This window comes from Opisthocomus hoazin, chromosome 2 (genome assembly GCF_030867145.1).
Source record: "Opisthocomus hoazin isolate bOpiHoa1 chromosome 2, bOpiHoa1.hap1, whole genome shotgun sequence".
NCBI lineage: Eukaryota > Metazoa > Chordata > Aves > Opisthocomiformes > Opisthocomidae > Opisthocomus > Opisthocomus hoazin.
The window spans coordinates 57,699,211-57,720,285 of record NC_134415.1 but is presented as its reverse complement, the minus strand read 5'-3'; the positions used below and the strand labels follow the sequence as shown (position 1 = coordinate 57,720,285).

The following is a 21,075-nucleotide window of genomic DNA, read 5'->3' as shown; positions in this document are numbered from 1 at the left end:
CTTTGCAGGTATCAGAGTTCCTTTCCTCCACATATTTGTCAGGATTTGAAATATGCTTTTTTTTAAAAAAAAAAAAATCCTCGATCTCTTTAACTCCCAGAAAATCCTCATTATCATTTCTTCAACAAACCGCTCTTTGCCTTCAGCTAAATCATGTATTTGATAAAAAGCAGCAACAAAAGCAACTGGAAGATGAAGAGAAGAAAAGAGCCCTCTGATCACCTATACTTCTGGAAGGCCCAGTACCCTGCTAGAGAAGGAGACAGTGCAACAGCCTGCGCTGGAGATCAGAAGAATATCATTTAGAAAGTTTCAGGGACTCCTAGCAGCAGCGCGTTGGACGAGCAAAAGCACCCATAGAGCCAGCTCATTTGATCCAAGTTGCTGTCCTCCAGCCATCTTATTTAAAGGTTAGTTCAAAACACTAGCTGCCCTGTAAAACAAAGCAATGTGTTCTTATAAACGTGTTGGGTTCCCCCCCCCCCCCCCCCCGATAACTTTTCATTTATTATTATCTGGAAACAGACTCTCTTCCCTCCTCCTCTTCTCCAATTTCTCAGATGCTTGCTACAACCACCACTTCTGTCAGCAAAGCGTTAGACCACCACTCGCTTTGATGCAGGGGGTGCTTAGCAAGGAGCTACAGCAAAGCCTTTCTCCAGCAGGTCATGGCTTTCCGGCAGCCAAACCGAAGCCCTGGGCACCGGAGGAGGGGTGGTGGGAGCACGCTGTCGGTAGCCGGGGGCTGCCACGTCCAACCCGGCCTATGGCAGGAGGCCCCTGGAAAATGATGAGGGTGGCTGGGAGGATGGGACTTTGCTACATTTTCCTGATTATTCACTGGGCTGTTTTTGAAAGGACTCTTTTACCCCATACACAGTTGCTCTGGGGAAACAGCAGCCAGTTAGGGACAGAGGCAATGTTCCAGTGCCCACACTTCAGCTCTTCTCCACATCAGCCATCTAGCTAGGCTACTGCAAGCCAGAAGGCTCCAGAGATATTCTGTACCCTCTCTGAGAGCCAGCTCCCCTCTCTGACATTATTGGTCTGGGCAGCAAGACACACCAATGTATTGGCTTGAAGCCAGTCAACCATGTATACAAGAAAAAAAATACATTTAAAAAGTAGGGAACATAAAGGTCTCTGCTTTGAAAAATCTTTCTTTAAAGAAAAATATACTTTAGAAACTTGAAAAAAATCCCTAGTTCTCCAATGTTTAATCTCAATAAAAATGAAGGAAACGAAGCATTTTCGTTCATTCTCTAGCATGGCACCCTCTCTCATGAGCAGGACTGCTACTCTTTTCTCTTGTGAGTCTCCAGCTCAGAGACCTGACGGATGGAGAAGACAGGCCAGACAGCTCTCCTTCCCTCCATGCAGGGGGATGTCCAGCAGCCATCTTGAGAAAAGGTAGAGGGAGCTGCCTGCAAGTGCTTAGTTGACTTGAGAAAAAAAAAATTTCAAAGTATTTGTGCCCTTGAGAGAAGGGGTGGGAAGCTTACAGAACCCTTAGCAACTACTGATAGCTTGAGATCAACCCTAAATACCAACAGAGATAGTATACTAAGGAATACACACATCTTCTATGCCTCTCCTCAAAGCTCAATACTTTTCCTGAGTAACTGCATCTGTAGGCTAGACATTTATACTTGCAAGTTAAAGAAACTTCATTTTGTTTCATAGTATGAGATATTTTTCTCTTTCATTAAAAAAGCCAGTACTGTAAGAGTACAATTATTCAAGAGAAAATTCTATTACGAAAATCTGGAGAACAAGATAGAAGTATTTTCAAATGTTAGGATAGGAAGGCTGGTTCAGTTAACTCTTCATTTAATTGTGCTCTAATGAGGAAACCTGACTTTTTAAAGCTAGCTTAGGGTACTCTATGGCTTATTTAGGTTCAATTTGTGCTGTCTTTACATCAGCACAGATTTCCTTGGTGGTTTTTTTTTTGTGTGTGTGTGTGTGTAGAGGACAATTCTGGATTTTCTGTGAATTGACTTTCCACTTTTTTCTGGCAAAATATGTGTTTTTAATTTTTTTCCCCAGACCACATAAGCAAATAGGCTTCCAAGATTAATTCCCACTTTTTTCTTTTTGACGGACTCTTTTGGCTGGGCTAATTTGCCTGCCTTTTCTGCCAGTAACATATAAAACTCTTCTTCCCGGTACCTTAGCAAGTGAAGCATCAGTTCACAAAACAGCGTCTTCTGCTAAGCATCTACATTTTCATTCAGTGCAGGCATAACTCATTCATTCACGTACAAACTTTTGATGGCATTACATAGCAGAGGTGATGAACTATGCCCACAGCGCATCTGTGACAAACATTAAACAACTTTGCAGATCCCAATTTTCTAACTTGAAATGATGTACAAGATTGAGAAAACACATAGGTGGATATATGTCTCTCTGTTATCAGAAATCATACTAGTAATTTGTCCAAGACCAGTTTTACCAATTAGAATGGAATCACTTCATAGCTGTAAGTGTAAGGCACCTTCTCATACCTTTCTTCTCAGTTGCGTTTGTATTTTTCACCTGAAACTGCCTTAGTAGAAAAAAAATAGAAAGAAATTATGCCAAAAAAAGGGACAGTGCCTGCCAGCTGGAAGAAGTATATAAGCACTAAATAACCATCCTGTCACAGAGGGCACAGATCCAGGGAAGACCAAAAATACAGACCATTATACTGCAATCAAGAATGAATCCCAATGGCAACTAACAGCGGGAAGACAGTACATCTGTTAATTCTGTTTACTAACACCTCTTCATAAAAGAACCTGGAAAAATCAGTCTGCTCGGATGATGACCCTTAATAAAGTCAATTAGGGGTGGCACACATTCAATTCTGCAAATGCTGAGCAGGAAATAGCCCCCACCGCAGGGACTTCTCAGCCCTCCCTTCTGCAGCACTGCTGGACCCCAGCCAACAGATGCCTGTAAGAAAAGCAGCAAAGCAACAGATACATCCAGCAATTTATGCTCCCAAAAGGTAGTTCTGGAGCACAGATAAAAGTTACTCTTCAGCCTGGAGCTCACTAGGAGGCTGAGGCCGGCAGGGTGGAGGGGCACAGAGATGCAGTTGGTGGGTGAGGGTCCTCCTGGCAGGGTGCTCTCACCCCACCTGGCCACGCTGCGCAGCCCTGGCTGCTGCCCACCCCAGTGAGAAAGGCTGCTACAGAAGACCCAGGGCGTTGAGAAGCATTTTAGTCCACCCTTTGCTAAGGGAGAATTAATTTTATCTAGACCAGGGTTGCCATTTGTCCAATCAGTTAATACAAAATGTTCGTATCCAGCTCTAATATGTACCAGTGCTTTACTGCTCCTACTGTCAGAAAACCTCTACCAGTATCTGATATGAAAACACCTTGGTGTAATTTGAGGAGACTCCTGTTTGTCTTAATCTTGATGAACACAAGGAATAACTGCAGGACATCTGCTTCATAGCACATTTTCACTCATCTGAAGATTCACATTTCCTTACAGTATTTCCTTTTAAAGAACATCTTCTGGAGTCTCTTCAATTTCTCAGAAGTCCTAAACCAGAACACTTTCAACTTCGGCTTTTTCAGCTCCAAGTAAAGCAGAAAAGACCCTGCCGGTACCTTATGTAAGGTCTCATCTGAACAAGAGAGCACCATGGAAGGAATTAAGGAATAACTTCATGTCTCTGGCTCTTGGAACCCAGCATCTTCTGTTTGATTCAAAATGCTGGATCCCAGAAACCATCTGTGCTTCACATTTTTTAAAAACCGTATTGGAGAAGATACAGAGGAAATCACTGTGAAATGAAAAACCGTGCCATGAAAAACACCACAGAAGATCTGGGATTCTTTCACGTGCAGGACAGGGCCCTCTAGAGAGGGTGTAAGTCAGCAAAAAACCAGTCTCAATCTGAAGTGACAGTCAAAAATGCTTTAGAAAAAAATGGATAAAATGAATGGAATATTGCCAGAACCAGCTAGTATTAGAGGACACTGTAATGAAAAACACAGCCAGCAAAGGGAAGAATCAGCATCAGCAGAGAAAGCTGTGCCTCTCCAACTTCCAACAGGTCTTTGATTCAGTCACTAAAGATGGGATAAAGGCAGTCCTGTGTTCCTAAATTCTCAGGGAAAAAAAAATAGAGAAGGGGCTGATAAAGGGTAGGAATGAAAAGGCCAGTTTTTTTTGCAAAACGAGACACTGAGTCAGGTTGCGTAGCATCTGTGCTGAGACATCTCTTGTGCGTAACAAAGAAGCATTGACAGTGAAGTAGCACATGTTTCAGGGAATATTGATAGGAGCAGATAAGAAATCTGACCTGAAGGAGTTATAGAAGGGCCCTATAATGCTGATTAGGCAATAAAACGCTGGAAGAAATTCAGTGCTGGTAAATGCATGGGTCCTTGCAACAGGATACTCTGGATGCCAAAGGTGTAACTGGGCTTAAAAAAAGCCCCCAAAAATAATAATAAAAAAAGAAAAAAGAAATATTCATAGAAAAGAGGTCTATCAAGGGCTATTAAACACAGATACGGAAGCAGCATCTGGCTCAGGAAATTGGAAAGCTGAAGACCATCAGAAGCTGGGAGGACACTGGAGGGGAAGCAACCCTGTAGCCTCTCCCCAGCTTGTGCTGTCTTCCCTGGCTGGGCTGGACGCTGCTCACGCCTCAGGAAGGGCTTAACGCAGAAAGATCACACCTTTACATATGACACAATGTCATTTGCACAGATATCATGGGATTTAAATGCTTAAAAAATTGCTTCATTGCTACAATACAGGAAAGCTTATTCTAATAACGAGACATTTCTGTAGTTTCACATTTTTCTCATGCCTTCTTTCCCAGATCAAATTTTCTCATTCCTTTAAAGCTTAACTGCATGCACAGAAATTATGCTCAGCAGATTTTAGCCCAAATCTCAAAAACGCATATAGTAACAGAAACACATTTAAGTTCTATGAATGTCACAACACCCTGAAACATTACACTGTTTTTAGTAGAGCTCCACAGAAAATAGTTTTAGCAATACAAAAGTTTAGAAGAGGCATGTTAAAACAAATATCAGAGTTCTGAATGTTAAAGATGTTATCAGACAGAAGCAATCCGTGAGCCAAAAGGAAATTAATTTCATTGGCAATGATCATTAAAAACTATCACTCTCCTACATCCCATCAAGACAGAGGCAGAACAAACAAGAGATCATTCCATTACCATATATTTTCACAGAACTTCACGTGACAATAATTAGGGAGGAACATGTTTACTTTCTTTAATACAAAACTTCAAAATAAAGGAGTATATCTGTGGAGGAGGGAAGATACACCACAATAAATCTAAAAAAAAATTATTGCAGATTTCAGGACTTATTTAATTATTAGGCTTCTCTCATCTGCAGATGTAGCAAAATTTTCACTAAAGAAAATGAACACTTGCTAGCTGATGCATCTTGAAAGTTTTCTTTTAACATAATGCTTGGTTATAGCTTAGACTATCTGCTGTCACAAATTCCAGTGATGCAATTCCTTTCACTGATGCTAAAGGGAGAGGGACCGTGTCCAGCAGCTCGTGATGTGCACCTGAAATAATCCAGTCACTTCAGGTACACTGCCTAGCAAAAAAAAAAAAAAACCAAAAAAAAAACAAACCCTGCTGCTGACCTCTCCATTAAAAAAGTGAAAATATATGATGATTAGCAGGTTGCCCAGGGAAGTGGTGGAGTCACCATCTCTGGAGGTGTTCAAAAAACTGTAGCTATGGTACTTCAGGATATGGCTTAGCAGGAATGGTGGTGATGGGTTGATGGCTGGACTTGATGATCTTAGTGGTCTTTTCCAACCTTAATGATTCTATGATCATCACACAGTACAGGTTATAAATTTCTTTGGTTTTGACCATTTTTTTTTAAGTTAGATGACAAATTTTTAAAGCACAATACTGAATTTTAAGAAAAAATAACTTGCTTCCTCATAGCAGCAAGGTCTAAATGTCTTTTATGTCCCGTTGACCTACCACCCTTGTGGTGGCACTCTACCACAAGCCTCCTGAATGGTGAGCAATGAGCTAGAAGTGCAGGTCGTGCGCTAATTCCACTTTCTTATCAGCCTTCCGCCCAGAGCCGACTGGCTTTGAAACTCTCCCATCGTCTCTCAGGGCTGAAACGCAAAAGGAGCTGCAGAGCAGAGAACACCACCACATTGTTTCTGCACATGGCTTCCCTGTTGCTGCAGCCAGGGATGGTTTCTGCTCTGCTGCCCCCATCTAATTTCCCTAGTTCTAATCTTGTCCCTGCTGAACAGCTCTAGTGCTTTTCTGGAAAATTGCTAATACTTCACATCATTCGTAGCACTGCCATTCCGAACAGCAGCCACTAAATGGAACAAACACACTGACTGCACTTCTCAGTCCGAGAAGGCTGCCACTGTATCGGTAACTTCAAGTATTTAAAAACTCCTAAAAGTACAAGACTCGGAGGCATAATAAATGTTCCTATTTACCTCCTTTTTATTTTTGAACTTTGAGTCATCTGCTGAAGTTCTTTCCTACAACTATGAAAAACAAAACTATGCCTCTCTCCCCACACGGAAACCCGGAATCTCTCCATCGCCTCATCTCAGGTTCTACGGCTTCAAAACGCACAGCAAGTAACGAGATCAATTAGAAACTCATGGAGGTTAAGAACTCTGCTAGCAGGAGGGGAAAAGTGTAAAATCTGCTTTTTTCCTTCCCATTTATCAAAGACATCATCTCTTTGGATTTCATTCTGAAGCAACTTTGTTTTATTTTTTCCTTCAACCATTGATGAGTAGCTTAGTTTTGTTTTCCTTCCTTTTAAAAAGAACAGAAAATTACTTTCTGAAAAATCTCATTTAGCAACCCGTATTCACCATGGAAAGTTTCCTATTTGCCACCAGTTAGTGGATTTTTCCCCAAGGAAAAGGAAATAACTCTTGACGAGCTCAATTATGAATAGTGGCTGGTTTTGCTTGGATCAGAGTTCATAGGAAAAAGTTCTGTTCAAGGTAACCTGACTAGACGGTGTTTCAATAATTCACTGAGCAGTAGGCAGCTTTGCTGAAACAATGGCAGTCCGTTTTCCAGAGTCCGGAACAACAAACAATCAGCTCAACACCCTTTGTTGAGGTTTTTTTGTGTTTTGGTTTTGATTTTATGTAAAGCAGCTACGGTTACAAGGGATAGAGGAGCTTTGACAATTCTAGTCAACAAGAAAAAAAAAGAACCTTTAGAATAAAAATCAGAAAAAGGGAACATTGCTTTTACTTCAAAGGAGAATTTTCCTACCTTGTTCATGGGCAACTTCTTTTCTCAACTGACACAGATGGTCTAATGCTTATTCAGAAATATGGAATTATCTTTTCACTCAGGACAGGGTCCCACTGTCCCTGTGATAGCTCACGACCTTGCAACATCCTCAGCCAACTGGTGAGGGATGCCAGTGTTTCTGAATAAGGTTATTTGACTTTAAATAGTCATCTTAAGGAAAAAAAAAAAGTGTGCATTTCAAACAACTGACACCTGTTTCTTGTTTTCCTTAATTCCTTTCTTTAAATAAGGTAGAATAATAAAAAGACAAAAAAATGAGTTCCTGGTAGCAATACCCTTCCTTACTTGACCGACTATAAGGAAACAATGGCCAAATGCCCCAAAACCAACTCAGTGTCAACAAATACAGGTTTGCAGTTTGTCGCAGTCTGTTTCCTCATGTTTTCTCCTGTCAGGATCATCTCACCAATTTACAAAAAATTGCTTTTGTTTTTTAAATTTAAGTAAAATCCACCACAAAAAAGCTGAAGGAATCAGGGTGTGCATAGCTTTCTGAAGGACTCCCTGTGACCACCAGGATCCCTTAGGCACCTGGGTTTATTTCCATTGGGTTTCCATTTCACTAAGGTGCCAAGATGCCTTAGAGCATGTGGTTTGAATCCGCCCTTGTCTCAGGGCACAGAAGCCACTCCCAAAGCTACTGCACTAAGCAGCAAAACTTGCCAACTACTCTTTTGGTTGCAATTCCTTATTAGTCTGGCAAAGAAGCCAATTCGTCGCCTCACTGTCTGAAGTCCCTCATCCTTTCATATACCTTCAGGAAAAAAAAGATCTAAGATGAATTTGGATGCTCCATACTAAAAAAGTTCATTTAACTGAAGCTATTAGTATGCTGATAACCTCATAACACAAATTACATTCTTGCAAAAAAACAAAAAAAAAACCACCACAACAAAACAACCTCTAAGGAAAAAAAACCAAAACAACAAAAAACCCAGCATACCCTTTACGCCAAGATGGAAAATCTGATTTCTGGAGTATATGACACCTGAAGAGCACTCCTGTGGGAAAGCACACCAGCCACTTGCCAGGCAGGGCCAAACAGCTGGAGAGAACATCCCAATCCAGTTGCCAACACAAGCCCGCGGCATTTGGTTGTTGTTTTGTAGAAGCACAAATGCACATTTCTACATCACAGGAGCATACTGAAGCAAACAGAGCAAGACTATACAGCCAACACCCGTTTTTTGGGAAAACTATTCCCCAGTTCAGATCTGTTCACTCTGTCATGAGAGAGAAACAAAAACTAAATCTGCACCTCTGTGCTTCATTTTTACTATTGTAAAAAGGGTTCTTTCATTTGTGTGTGTTTAATCCATCAAGACTACCAGTCAATCTTACTTTTAAATGAAAAGCAAAAAGAGACAGTAGTCATCGTGCAATGGGCTGTGTTCACAATGTTGTGAATGCAAGACCCTTACAATTTAAGTATTTTTCGTTACATTTACTTACTACTAACACTACACAGCCTTCATTCAACAAAGGAGGATGCCGATACTTGACACTGCAGAGAAACCCATGCCTGTCCATCTCTGCTCACAAGAAAGACAGAGAGGGCTGACCGAAGCGCTGTGCAGGGAGCTGCACCTTGCATGGGGAACTGCTCCCTGTCCTGCCAGTTTCCAGCGTGATTCTGGGGTAAAAACTGCGTGATCTAAAATAGGAAGTGTTCCTCTGAGAGGATGAGCGAGTCTGAACAGTGGCCACAGATGCCCTCAAATGTCACACGATAAGATTTTTGTTGTTGAATCAGATGGAATGTGACTGTTGACACTTGTCCTAAGTTGAACAGCCTTTCTTTGTTTTGTCCCTTCCTCTATTTGACTAGAAAGACCTGAACAAACAGCAGCACCACCCTGGAATACATTGCGACCCCTGCACTGAGGACGTGGATTAGAGACTTCTCTTCCCATTCCCACCAGCAGCTCATCCTCTTCTCTATTCTCTTCTCCATCCACTCCTCCAGCTTCTTCCTTTTCTTCTTGGTCGTAAGTTCACATGGTATCCTAATTTGAAAGATGACACTTTCAAACTAAGCAGGGCTCGCATCTTTTCCATGGCACTCCACGTTGTTCTTTATTGAGTAGCTAAATCTTAAAGCCACGGTCTAACAGATGACCCACAGAGGTCCCTTCCAAGCCCTAACATTCTTTGATTCTGTGATACTGGTTGCCCCAGCAGAACACCTCTTGGTCACTGGCAGTAGTAGTTTTACTTATAGCCTGGGCGGACAACTGACATCAGCTTTCACACTTTAAAGAAACCTTGGCAGTGACCCTTTGGCACAGGACCTGCTGGGGGGTGCGTGCCGAGGCAGCTGAGACACCGGCCGGTCGCTGGGGAAGGCAGCAAGGCAAGGCACCACGGAGGCTCAGCAGGCTCTGCCAGTGGGTGGGCTGGGAAGCATCTCCCACCTCCCCTGTGTGGACATGCATCCCGGCTGCATCCCACAAGGCGTGCAGGCACCCTGTCCGTGCTCTGGCCCTGAGGATGCGAGTCTGGGTGCTGACCAGAGTGGGCTGGGACCAGTGCAAGCTGGGACCAGGACCAGGCACAGGATTTTACTCCGTAGCCTAGAATAAATCCTGGAGACTTCAGAAGAGCTAGGATAAACTAAGTCTCAAGTATGCCTAGGCACCGAATGTCCCGTTATTTTTGCAACATGCCATCTCTGCTTCCATGTGACCTCAACATAAAACTACTTCAGAGTGTTAAAAATACAGAATTCACAAGTGTGACCCAAACATCCTGCAGTCAACAGAAGAGTCCACACCACCACCAAAAAATTACATGATAGGAAAATATTTCGTTGACAACAAACACCTAAAGCCCAGGACAGCCTTGGATGCTTTTACAGAAACATGGCTATCATCCCTCACCACATCAGCCGCATGCCACGGCAGGCAGCTCTCCTAACCCCACCACCCCAAACTCTCCTTGCCATCCAGCACCTCAGAGCTTCAGCTTCGCTTTAGCCAGTCAGTTGTAAGGATCAGGATTTCAGTTTATTTCACTTCACTTGCAGTGCTGACAGCCAGAAAACTTATGTACAAACCACAAAAAGGAAAGAGGAAGGAGAATGACAGACAAGGAATAAAGCGGGCTAATAAATTCATTTTTTTTTTCTCACAGGTTGTCAGGTCCTGCAGGTTTTGACACCTACAGAGTGAATATCTGACTGCTTGAAATTACATTATCACACCACAGCCTGCACACATTCAATATATTGGCAGTAAGGGTAGGGCAGACCCTCTATCAAGAGGACTAAAAGGTTCTCCAGTTTCCTTCCTCACCACACTGACAATAAAACAGCTTTCATTTAAGCTGGTTAGAGCATAAAGCAACCAGGAAAAGGAAACAGGTCTACTCCTAGCAAAGAGTGTACTTGCCAGGATATTTAGTAGGATTTTCTAGGGAAGGCTGCCATGATTTTGTTAGACAAGACTTCAAAACATCTTTTAATTAAACATGAATACAATGCCAAACATTTAAAAAAGTCAGTCTTCTAAATATACACACAGAGACACACACATTTATATGATTACATCATATTTTTAAAACAGACTATTTGCTGGTCAATGCTCCATCTCTGTTTTTTAGGCCATGTATAAAAAGTAACTTTAAAAAAGATTAATTTTGAAATTTATACTAATAAAAATGGAAATTGGAGGCATTCTTTTCTTTCGGATAATAAAACACCGCAGTTCTAAAATAATTCTATCCCAACTTTAGACAGACAAAATATCAATCCATAATTAGTTTTAATCGATGACTGCTAAAGACTACTCTCCAGCTTCACAACACACAAAATGTTGGACTATGCACTGAAGATAACATTCTCATCACACAGATTCTCTTGTTTCCATTCACCTGCAATGGTTACATGCCAGCTCATTATCATTAAGCCATCAGTTACTGGAAACTATTTAAGTGTCTCCTTACACATGTCTTCCTGTTGCTTTCACATTAACAAAATACATGACGACTGAATACTCCAAACGAGACTTGCAAAAAATATCAAAACAGCCGAAACTCATCTATGCTGAAACTATCATACATCAAAACCAAAAGACTTCTACTTTCTGGAAAGTATGCACTGAAAAAAATGTTTAAACCCACTATCTTCAGGATTTTCACAACTTCTGTTCTAGTACCTTTACTATTAGCACTGCATAATGTAAACCTGTGGATGCATTTCATACTTTAAATGTATTCATATCTTAGGTTTTTAAGATAAACTTGAGAATAGTCATGCCAATGTTAACAATTAAGAGCTTCAGCGTCAGTTTGGTAATTACATAAAATCATTTGATCCACAGAGCTGTAAGACAACAAAACATTTGCCACTATGGCACAAACCCAGGAACACTCAATTGTCAAAAAGCAATACATTCAACTGGAGATGTCTATAACGGTAACTATTTTATATAAATCACCTAGTAGTAGAATTAATTTGCAAGTATATAATTACAAAGTTTGCTTTTGAGTTACCCAGAGCAGTCACTAATTTCAGAAAATCAGTATGGGCTACGAAGAACATCTACTGTATGCACAGGACCCTTTTCTGGGTACTCCCGATGCTCCAGCTATGTACTTCTCAGAGATCATCTGATTAAGAGATCTTGCCTTGTTAATTAATAGCCCTAGAGGGCTATTTATCTACTCTTTTTAAACAGAGTGTTCCAGTTGGAAGGGACCTACAACGATGATCTAGTCCAACTGCCTGACCAGTTCAGGGCTGACCAGAAGTTAAAGCATGTTATTGTCCAAATGCCTCCCAAACACTGACAGGCTTGGGGCATCGACCACCTCTCTAGGAAGCATGTTCCAGTGCTTGACCACCTCCTCTGTAAAGAACCACAACAACGTCCAGCAAGGAGTTCCACAGCTTAATTACAGGTTGTGCGATTCATCACATCTTTCTGCTCTTTCCTGGATGGGGCAACTGCCCATTCCACTTGGGATCTTCCAGATCTTGCACTGAAACAGCCCACAAGCAATCATCCTTGATTCAACTTTTCCATGCCTCCCGCAAATCTGCGCTCTCATATCCCTTCCCTTGTTTACCTCTTTGTCATCTGAAGAGTCCTAATCTTTGTTATTCCTCGTATGGAAATTATTCCATCCTTTCATCATTGCTTCTACCCATTTCTCAATATTTTTCAGTTCTTCCAAGCCCATTTTGGGAACAGGAGGTCACAAATGTCAAATGAAGGAAGTCAAATGCAGCCGCACCACAGATTTATACACAGCGAGGTTCTCTGTTTTGCTCTCTGTTGCTTTTGAATTGCATTTTTTTGACTGCTACTGAGAACTGAGCTGATGCTATGGTAGAACCACCCACCACAGACACAAGATCTCACTTCTGACTGGTAACAGCCTGCTGAGAACCCATTGTTTTCTATGTGAGATAAGGATTATCTCCCCCAGGCTGCTTTCCCGCCTTCGCTGAAAGCAAGGCCGGCAGGGCTACACAAGTATGTTCCTTTCTGTTCTTGTTTCAATCCCCAAAAATATATCTCCTGAAAATGTAACATGGACATGCCCTCTTCTCTTCTACAGTTTATATGGCCTTAGAAGGCCAGAATCGATATATTAGACTCTTCATTCTGTGTTTGGGATTTTCCACTCGACAAACAATAACTTCCTATGGAGAAGCTGAAGAAAACTAGTTCCTCAGGCTACCACAACACATAAAACCAAAAAGAGAACATCAAGAGCTGTCTGTATTCATGCTCAGAAAGGCACAAATAGCAAACTTGGCAAAATCACTGTAAAAATTAAGATTGATCATTCTCAACTTACAGCTAGGTCCTTAAATAAAAGAAAATAAATTACCATACATACAAATGTGTTAATAAACATGTACTGCTTATTGGTGGTGCTAAGACCCTGTAATAATGTTAAGTTTAAGGAAGATTGTAGGTACTTTGTGCTTGGGACTCTTCTGCTATTTGGCTTCTGGTTTCTCGTGTAGTTTCTTAACATTTACAACCGCCAGAAAATTTCAGACCAGAACAACACTGCATGAGAAAACACCTCATGTTTTTACATTCTGAGGCAAAATGTTGTGATTATCCTGTATTCTCCTTCCAGGAAAAGCAATGCAATACAGAAAAGCACAGTATCAATAAAAAACAGATCTTTTTATCTTTGCTATTAATATAAGTATATATTATGAATTACATGAAAGACTTTAGTGCTAAAATCTTAACCAATGGTATACTGCTTATTTACTATGTGCAATTGACTCAGACTAGTAAAAGAAAACAGATTAGGAAGGCACATTTTCTTGCTCTCATATAATTGCATAATGCTGCAATGTTTGGAATGCAAACTCCGCAGGGGAACGTTAAAATATATTGGTTTGTAAATCAAAGTCACTGAAAAGTAAACGTCAGCCGTGAAAACATTTCCTTTAATACTACATTTTATAAGTTGTTTAATCAGTCCTTCCTCCAGCTGAGGTCTGAATTATCATTAACTTTATGGTTCAATAAATTATTAACATTAAATGGGAGAATCTAAGGGAAAGATGGTGCTTCAGAGGATACACAGCAGATGAAAAGTTACAAAAGCAGGCCAGATATTTTGCTGTGAAGAGTTAACGCGGTAAAAGGGAACAGCTGGAGACTATTAAAAGCACTCATTAGAGGGAAGAAGCAGCAAACTGTTCTAATTGGGTCAGCTGACAGGTGGCTGTGCTTCAGCAGTGCCCTCCCGGCAGCCCGGTCCCAGCCGCAGAGATTGATGCTACTGTGTGATCCTCAGAGCAGCTCCACAGCTGCAAAGCTGCACTGCAGCTCAGGACACATCATGGGGCGCCCAATGACCAATTCAAACCATCTCAGCACCAATATATAACGCAGGGAGCAAAATGATTACTGTATGTATAGTTCAGTTAGTTAGGGAAAACATTGAGGGTGCAGAAAATGTTCGGTCTCTTAACTACAGCTCAGAACCCAGTAACTGAAAAAACGTACTTTTTTATTGCTATATTTAACTCCCTAATATCTGGTATGCACTGCACAGGCAAACCACTTCAACCTCTGCATGCCTCAGATTTCCAGTCTAAACAATGTTAACCAAGCTCACCAGACCCACCCCCAAAGTTAAAAGGTACAATCAATGGACACGCGTAGCCCCTTGTGAGGTCCTCAGCAGAAAAATCTCCTATAGAAATGAACCTTCTACTGCTCCTCCACCAAATCTGCAGGCAGGCAACTCTCCCATTGCATTTTTTTATACAGAAACACACTCATGAGAGTGACAGTCAGGAGGTGGAGGCGTGGGCTCCATACCATGGTCTCTCCTGGAGGCCATGTCCCTGGCAGACTGAAAAGCTTCAAGGAACATACCTAACGTCTACCTAGAGGAGTGTTACTACTGATAATGATTCACAATACAATTGGGCATAGTTAAATATTTCTATTATCCAGATAAAGACAGGAACTAAGACAGCTAACTCCTGTCAGAAAAACAATACAATTGGTAAAGGAGTATTTTTCATTGTAGATAGAAATTTGGGGATATAAATTATAAATTTGGTTAGAAGTACTTTGTGACTATTCTTATGTTAATGAAAAACAATGTAGTCAGGAAATTATCAAAGTTCAGGGATACAAAAAATAGTTCTATGGAGTTTAACTGTTCAGTTTTTCCTATAATTTTGTTTGACCTTCATGAAATAACCTAAACAACATTGGTTTAAATACTTAGCAAGAAAAGCCAATCTTTGCCACAGGAGAGGTCCCTATTGTAAGAAATTTGACTTGAAAGTTCCCTGACGTACTTTGAATTTTACTTCCCTCCTAACGCACTTTTTACAAACATTTTAACATTTAATTTAAGAGACAAAAAGACAGATGTTCCTTTATGGGATTACTTGCACGAGTAATCTTGAGTGTAATTGAGGCTGAATATTGTTAGAATATTTTTACTTTTAGCTGAGAAAAGCATATTTATTTTCAGAGATGAAGTTGAAAGACTATGCTGAGCCTGACAGACGCGGTGCAAACTTAACCGCTAATCATAAGGAAAATCTAAAACGTCCTATAGGAAGGTGGTGACAAATTCTTAATTTACAGAATGACCTTTTTCATACAAAACCTCTCCCAACAAATTAGCTCACAGATGTTTAGAACTTGTACTTGAGTGAGTTAGAAGCCACGCTACTCCTGAGCCTAACGGAGATCAGCATTGCATATAACGAGGCTTCCTGCAATTCAGGCAACACCACCCAGCCCACACCGCTTCACACACTCGTTCAGCCTCAGCTGTCTTAGATCAAAGTTTTAGCAAGCATGAAGAAAAGAGCAAAAACCCATACATACCTTTTATACTTGATGTTTCATGCTGCAGTTGTAATAAATAGCGGATAATTACTAACAAACCTTCCGGAAAGGACAATTTTAACACAAAGCTTTCAAATATTTACAAGTAGTCCCTCTCTTTAGCAGGAGTGCTTCCTACCTTCTGCACTTTCAAGCCTTAAAGTAAATCATCTGGTGGATATTCTTCTTTTGCTTGGTACCAGCAGCACTCACAGCTACACTGATAAGGGGTTACTTGTTTTATTGAAGCCTATTTACTCTAAGAACTCTAGTTCAACCTGAAACACACTCACTGCGATGGACTTAAATTAACTTTTGTGAATTTATCTCATTTTACAGGACCATAAAGTTAGGGCAACTTTTGCATTAGCGTGCTTGAGACTAGACCTGAGGCACTCGCCATTGTCTCAGACCATTACCTCTCTGCCATATTCCATGCTAATGCGTTGCCAGTATTTATTTTGGGGAAGCTTGGAAGTGATCTCTCTAGGTGACTGACAGCAACTCACTCCAGCAGAGAAAGCACACTGTCGGGGCAAGGAGCTGGCTGATCTGGGTGGAAAGTCTCACATTGCAGCAGCTGCCTCTGCCGTATCTGACTTGTGAATAAAGGGCTTGTCTTCCAATCTGGCTTCCAATTAAATTTTGGTAAACACAGACATTTACTGAAACATTTAAAACAATTTATCTGACTCCTGAATGAATGGTTGTTTTCTCTGGAACAGAGTCAAAGCCTGAAGCTCTATTCAGAGAAAATTTCAAATGATCAGTGAACACTGGAAATTTCTGTCTCCGTTTCTGATCTTTGCCATGTCAGCAGTTCAGACTTGCAAAGTTAAAAGAACAGTGCCCAAGGTACTACAAGACTTCAAGGTGGTTTTTCTCTCAACTCTCTGTTTTTTCTTATGGAACAGAATTGAGGGGAGGGGATGCCTCCATTAAGGATATCACAACCCGATGGCCAAGCAGGAGTTCATCAGACACAAAACCTGATCTTACAACGCTTTCGTCCCTTAAGAGACTGCTTTGTAGAGGTGCTGAGCTCCCACACCTTCACACTGCAGTTCCTGAGAGAAAATGCATGCTGTCCTCAGCTTTCCAGGCAAAAAGGCCAGTGCTGGCAGCTATCAACCAAAATGCCAGCATGGGCTGGAAAGCTTCCCAGTTGCCCACACCACCTTCCCAAGAGATGGGAAGCCAGGAACATCATGGCTGAGAAAAACACAACTAGCCTCTAATGCCTCTTTCCACAGGCAAACCTGTCTCTCCCAGTAAAACAGAGGAGGTACATTTACAGCTTCTCCAGTCCACTTTGTAAGTCTTTAACTGCTGTTAACGCCAGGCTTCTCGGGCTCTTCAGCAACGAGCTCAACAATGTGGAGTAATCGGCAGTTTTCTGTTTTCCTAGCTGTTGATCCGAGGCATGATGGAAGAAGAAAAGTAAAAGCTTCTCATATTCTCCCCCCACTTTTATGTATCTGCTCACAGTCAGGCACACTTCATCCCAGATGACTTGGGTTTAATACTGTGATCAACACAGAAACTATTTAATATGCTAAATCTAAGCTTTTTCTTCAAATAGCCCCCTGTAAAAAAGCAACACTTTATGGTGAATTTTTAATTAAAAGAAAAAAAATATTAGGTAAGAACTGCAAAAAGTATGAGGCCAGCAATCGGACCAGCCATCAGTTCTGTGCTACAGGGCCACACCAGCTCACACGCCAAGGTAAAACTGGCTGCTTACTCTCTTCACAGCTAGATCAGGCAACTGATTTAGCAGACTTCTGCAGCTACCACTCCACAAAATGCATTACCTCAGTTTTAAAATACATGCCAGCAGATTTCCTCGTACCACCGAGGAAAAGATTAACATGCAGTCATGCAATACATTATGTGGCGGGATAGCACAAGTCTTAAAAATGCTTAACATTCGGAATGAGTGGCTTCTGCTAAAATGAATTTCACTGGTGGGTGGGCTATATGTTACTGCGACAGGAGCAACTGCCCTCTTTGAGCAGTGCAAGTGACAGCCACAGTCTGTCAAAGAGGGATGGAGGACAGATTTCAAAAACCTTTCCAGGATTCTACCACTGAATTAACAATAGAGAAGATCAAAACGAAAAAGCAAAAATAGTTTTTATAAAGGATGCTGATGGTGCCTCAGACCAACAAACTGCATTTTGAACAAAATAAATACTGGCCTCAGATGGCCACTTTTTCCTTCCTTTTCATTATAGCTTTTGTACTGATCTGTGTATGTGTACATATGTCCATGCATGTATAAATAATTAATTTCTTAAAGAACATCCCAACACATACGAAAACGCAAGGTGATTTCTTTCTATTAGCTTTTAAACCAACACAAACAACCGGAATTAGATCCAATCATCTCAGTTCTGCTTGAAGTAAAATTTCACTGGCTGTGCATATCGCTTCTTAACCTGCACAGGCGGTACTGCATTAGTACCAGCTTTTACAGAGTTAGTCAGTTGTGAGAGGTGCCAGTCACTGCACATTCCACTTCAACTGAGAAGCAGAGGCACTCAGAGTGAAGTACAGACTCTGCTGCTCATTTTTAACATTTTCAAAAAAGAAAACATGACAGTACTAACCAAGTAATAATGCGACAAAAAACCCACCCCACATTCATTTCTGCAGTCCCCCTGTCCCACTCACAGACAAGGAAACAAAAGTCCCCGCACAGAGCACACGGCATGCAAAGCTGTTGGGCCTGCCTTCCAACTCGGCACACTGGGAGGGCAAAACCTGCTCTGCTGACACAGGGACCTCTTTGGTATCTCTAGATGCATAGCAAATAAGAAACCATTTGAAACATTATTGAAATGAATTTATAACTGTATAGCAGATGTCATTAAAGTTTAAGGCTGTATGTAGTTACACTGATACCCTCCCCCACCTTCAATTATTCATAATTTATAAGCTTATCTGTTCAGAGGGCTTTGCACGACAAACAACAGTAGTAAAGCACAAAAGAAATCAACACAGCCCTGCCATACCGAAAAATCCCTGGCCCTGCTTGGATCCATCTGACCTCAGCTAGGACTGGAACATGTTGTGTGGCAGTCGTTCAGAACCGTGTTCTCTACAGCTCATCCACACCGCATCTGCTACTCTGCTGCCACTCCAAAACACTGTCTAAACATCCGCTCTCTTCGTTACCCAAAAACCACAGCCCTCTCTTGTTTTGAGGTTACACCTGGCCTGCAACATCTCAGAGCAGGCCATCAAGCTGACCTGTCACTGCTGTGTCACTGAACCCTCTACAGGTTCAAGTGTGGCTGAAGGCTGAGTCCAGCCAAATTGGATCTCCATTATAGAGAGGTTAAGAATTAATTCCACCTTTTTGTCTTCTTGGGGAGGTGTCGGTGTGCATGTGAAGAGATCAGAGAACAAACTGACCACCTCCCTAGGTTCTGTGTTTCTCATTCAGCATTTGTAGAATACCTGCTGCCATGGGACTTTGGTCTGCGACAAAGGCTGACAGGCATCATGACAGTTCAGCAGTTGTGCAAAATTAAAACCTACTGTGAACAGCTTACCCAGCATTATGGCTATCTTCTTAATCCAAAAAAGGCAACAAAACCAAACCAAGAACTGAGAGCAGAGCCACGGTATAAAGAACACTGTACACAGCTTACCAGCAGGAACACTAAAGGTCTAGGCTCACTGAATTGCTCCACTTCCCAGTTTTCCACTGAAGCTGCACAGTTACACACACAGTTTCAACCTAAAAATCTGTCTGAATATTCACATTGATAAATATGGGCAGAATAATTCTGCCCAACCACTATACAGTGCAAATCCAACTCAACGAAAGGACCGTAATTCAACAGTGGGACTTGCTGTCAGCTTATACAAGATCAAACTGGATCACTGAATTCATCAGCAACGACTGACATACTAAAGCTGACCCAACCAAGGACCAGGCAAGACAAAAACAGAGGAAAAAACGCAAGACGGAAGATGCTTCTGTCTCCTACTTTTCAAGCATCCAGTTTGAACATCAGCATTATGTAATGATGCTGAGAATTCAGTAATTAGAGCCTTTTTATTTAAACATACCAGATATCTTTCCTCCTGCCTCATGCTGGGGGTACGGATCATGTGATTCTGTTCTCCTCTCCAGTCTCCAAAACGTCGAAAAAAATAATTGGATAAAAATCGATTGACAGGATCTCTAATAATATTGATGTACACTGGCTGGTCTCCTCCAAACCTGGTGGGAAGAAAAATGGGTCAATCTCATCAGAAGGTTCCACACAGGCACATGTATCCATCCTCCATCTGAATGTTTTCAAATTGCCCTCTACAGAAGCTCAGAGCTTTTGCAAGTTTAGGAGTGAAACTGAGAAGCTTACAAGTAGTTACCAAAACTTTGTAAAAGCATGTAAGATCTCTTTAGGATGAACGGTAAACATGATATCACATTAAGCTACAGGTGTACTTCAAACATTTCAGTTTAAGACCATTTTTTCCACTGTGTCAACAGTTTCGCTTCTTGAGTTTTCTCCTTGCTGTTTTCAGATGAAGAATCTTCTGCATCTGAATCTGAGGACAAGCATTTCTTCTTTCAACACAGGTTTCCCACCTGGGAAGTCATGTCAGAGCAGGCACCACCTAACACTAACTGCTGTACGGCAGCCTTGGGTCACCTTCACCTGTAAGCACAGTAACGCGAAAAGGATTTTGCAGCATTGAAGCTTAATTAAAAAGGCTTCCTTTGGACGAACTGACAGATATGCATGGTATGTCCATCCTTCTGTTTGCTGGAACACATGCAGATCTTCCTTCCCTCACCCCCACCCTGCACCACCGGCTGGATCTGAGGTTGTTTCGTGGTTATGCAACGCCTTATCCTTGTATTGCACCTAATGGAGGTTCTTTTTAAAATAAGTCAATATGAAAATTCCTGCTTCGAAAAAGAAATGAAACATCGATTTCAAGCACACAAAAGTCCGAGTAAAAGGAAAGGGTAAAACCAGCTGTGACCAGGCCCTGCACAAAAGCAAACTGCAGCACAGGTACCTGCAATTTAGAGATAAGAAGATAAACCAGAGTAACCTCATCAGCTTGACTGTACCCTCTTGTACACATCCTCCTGGTAATTAACAACAAATATCTTCAGCTTAATAGGTAGGATACAGAAAGACAAAAGGAGGAAAAGGGAGCTTGAGAAGGTCTCTGATTATACTGTATTTTCACTGTGTTACAATATTGACTGCATAATTTACATCCAACACACAGCATCAGGAGGACAGGTCTAACCGGAAGAAAAAAAAGGAAAGTTGCTTACTCTCTTGTGTGGTCAAAACTGAAGAATGGACATTTATGCTATGGAACTGACTTACGGACTACAAGTGCTGTTGGATAAAGAACAAAATATAACCTTTT

At 41.4% G+C, this 21,075-nt stretch overlaps 1 protein-coding gene across 1 annotated transcript in view; it reads right to left on the bottom strand.

Annotated features, from left to right (window-relative positions):
• Positions 1 to 21,075, bottom strand: part of UST (uronyl 2-sulfotransferase) — a 162,630-nt gene that overhangs the window by 39,303 nt on the left and 102,252 nt on the right. Inside the window, exon 5 of the mRNA XM_075413760.1 lies at positions 19,747 to 19,900. Coding sequence (XP_075269875.1) covers positions 19,747 to 19,900 — 154 coding nt within the window. The remainder of the gene's footprint in view (positions 1 to 19,746; positions 19,901 to 21,075) is intronic.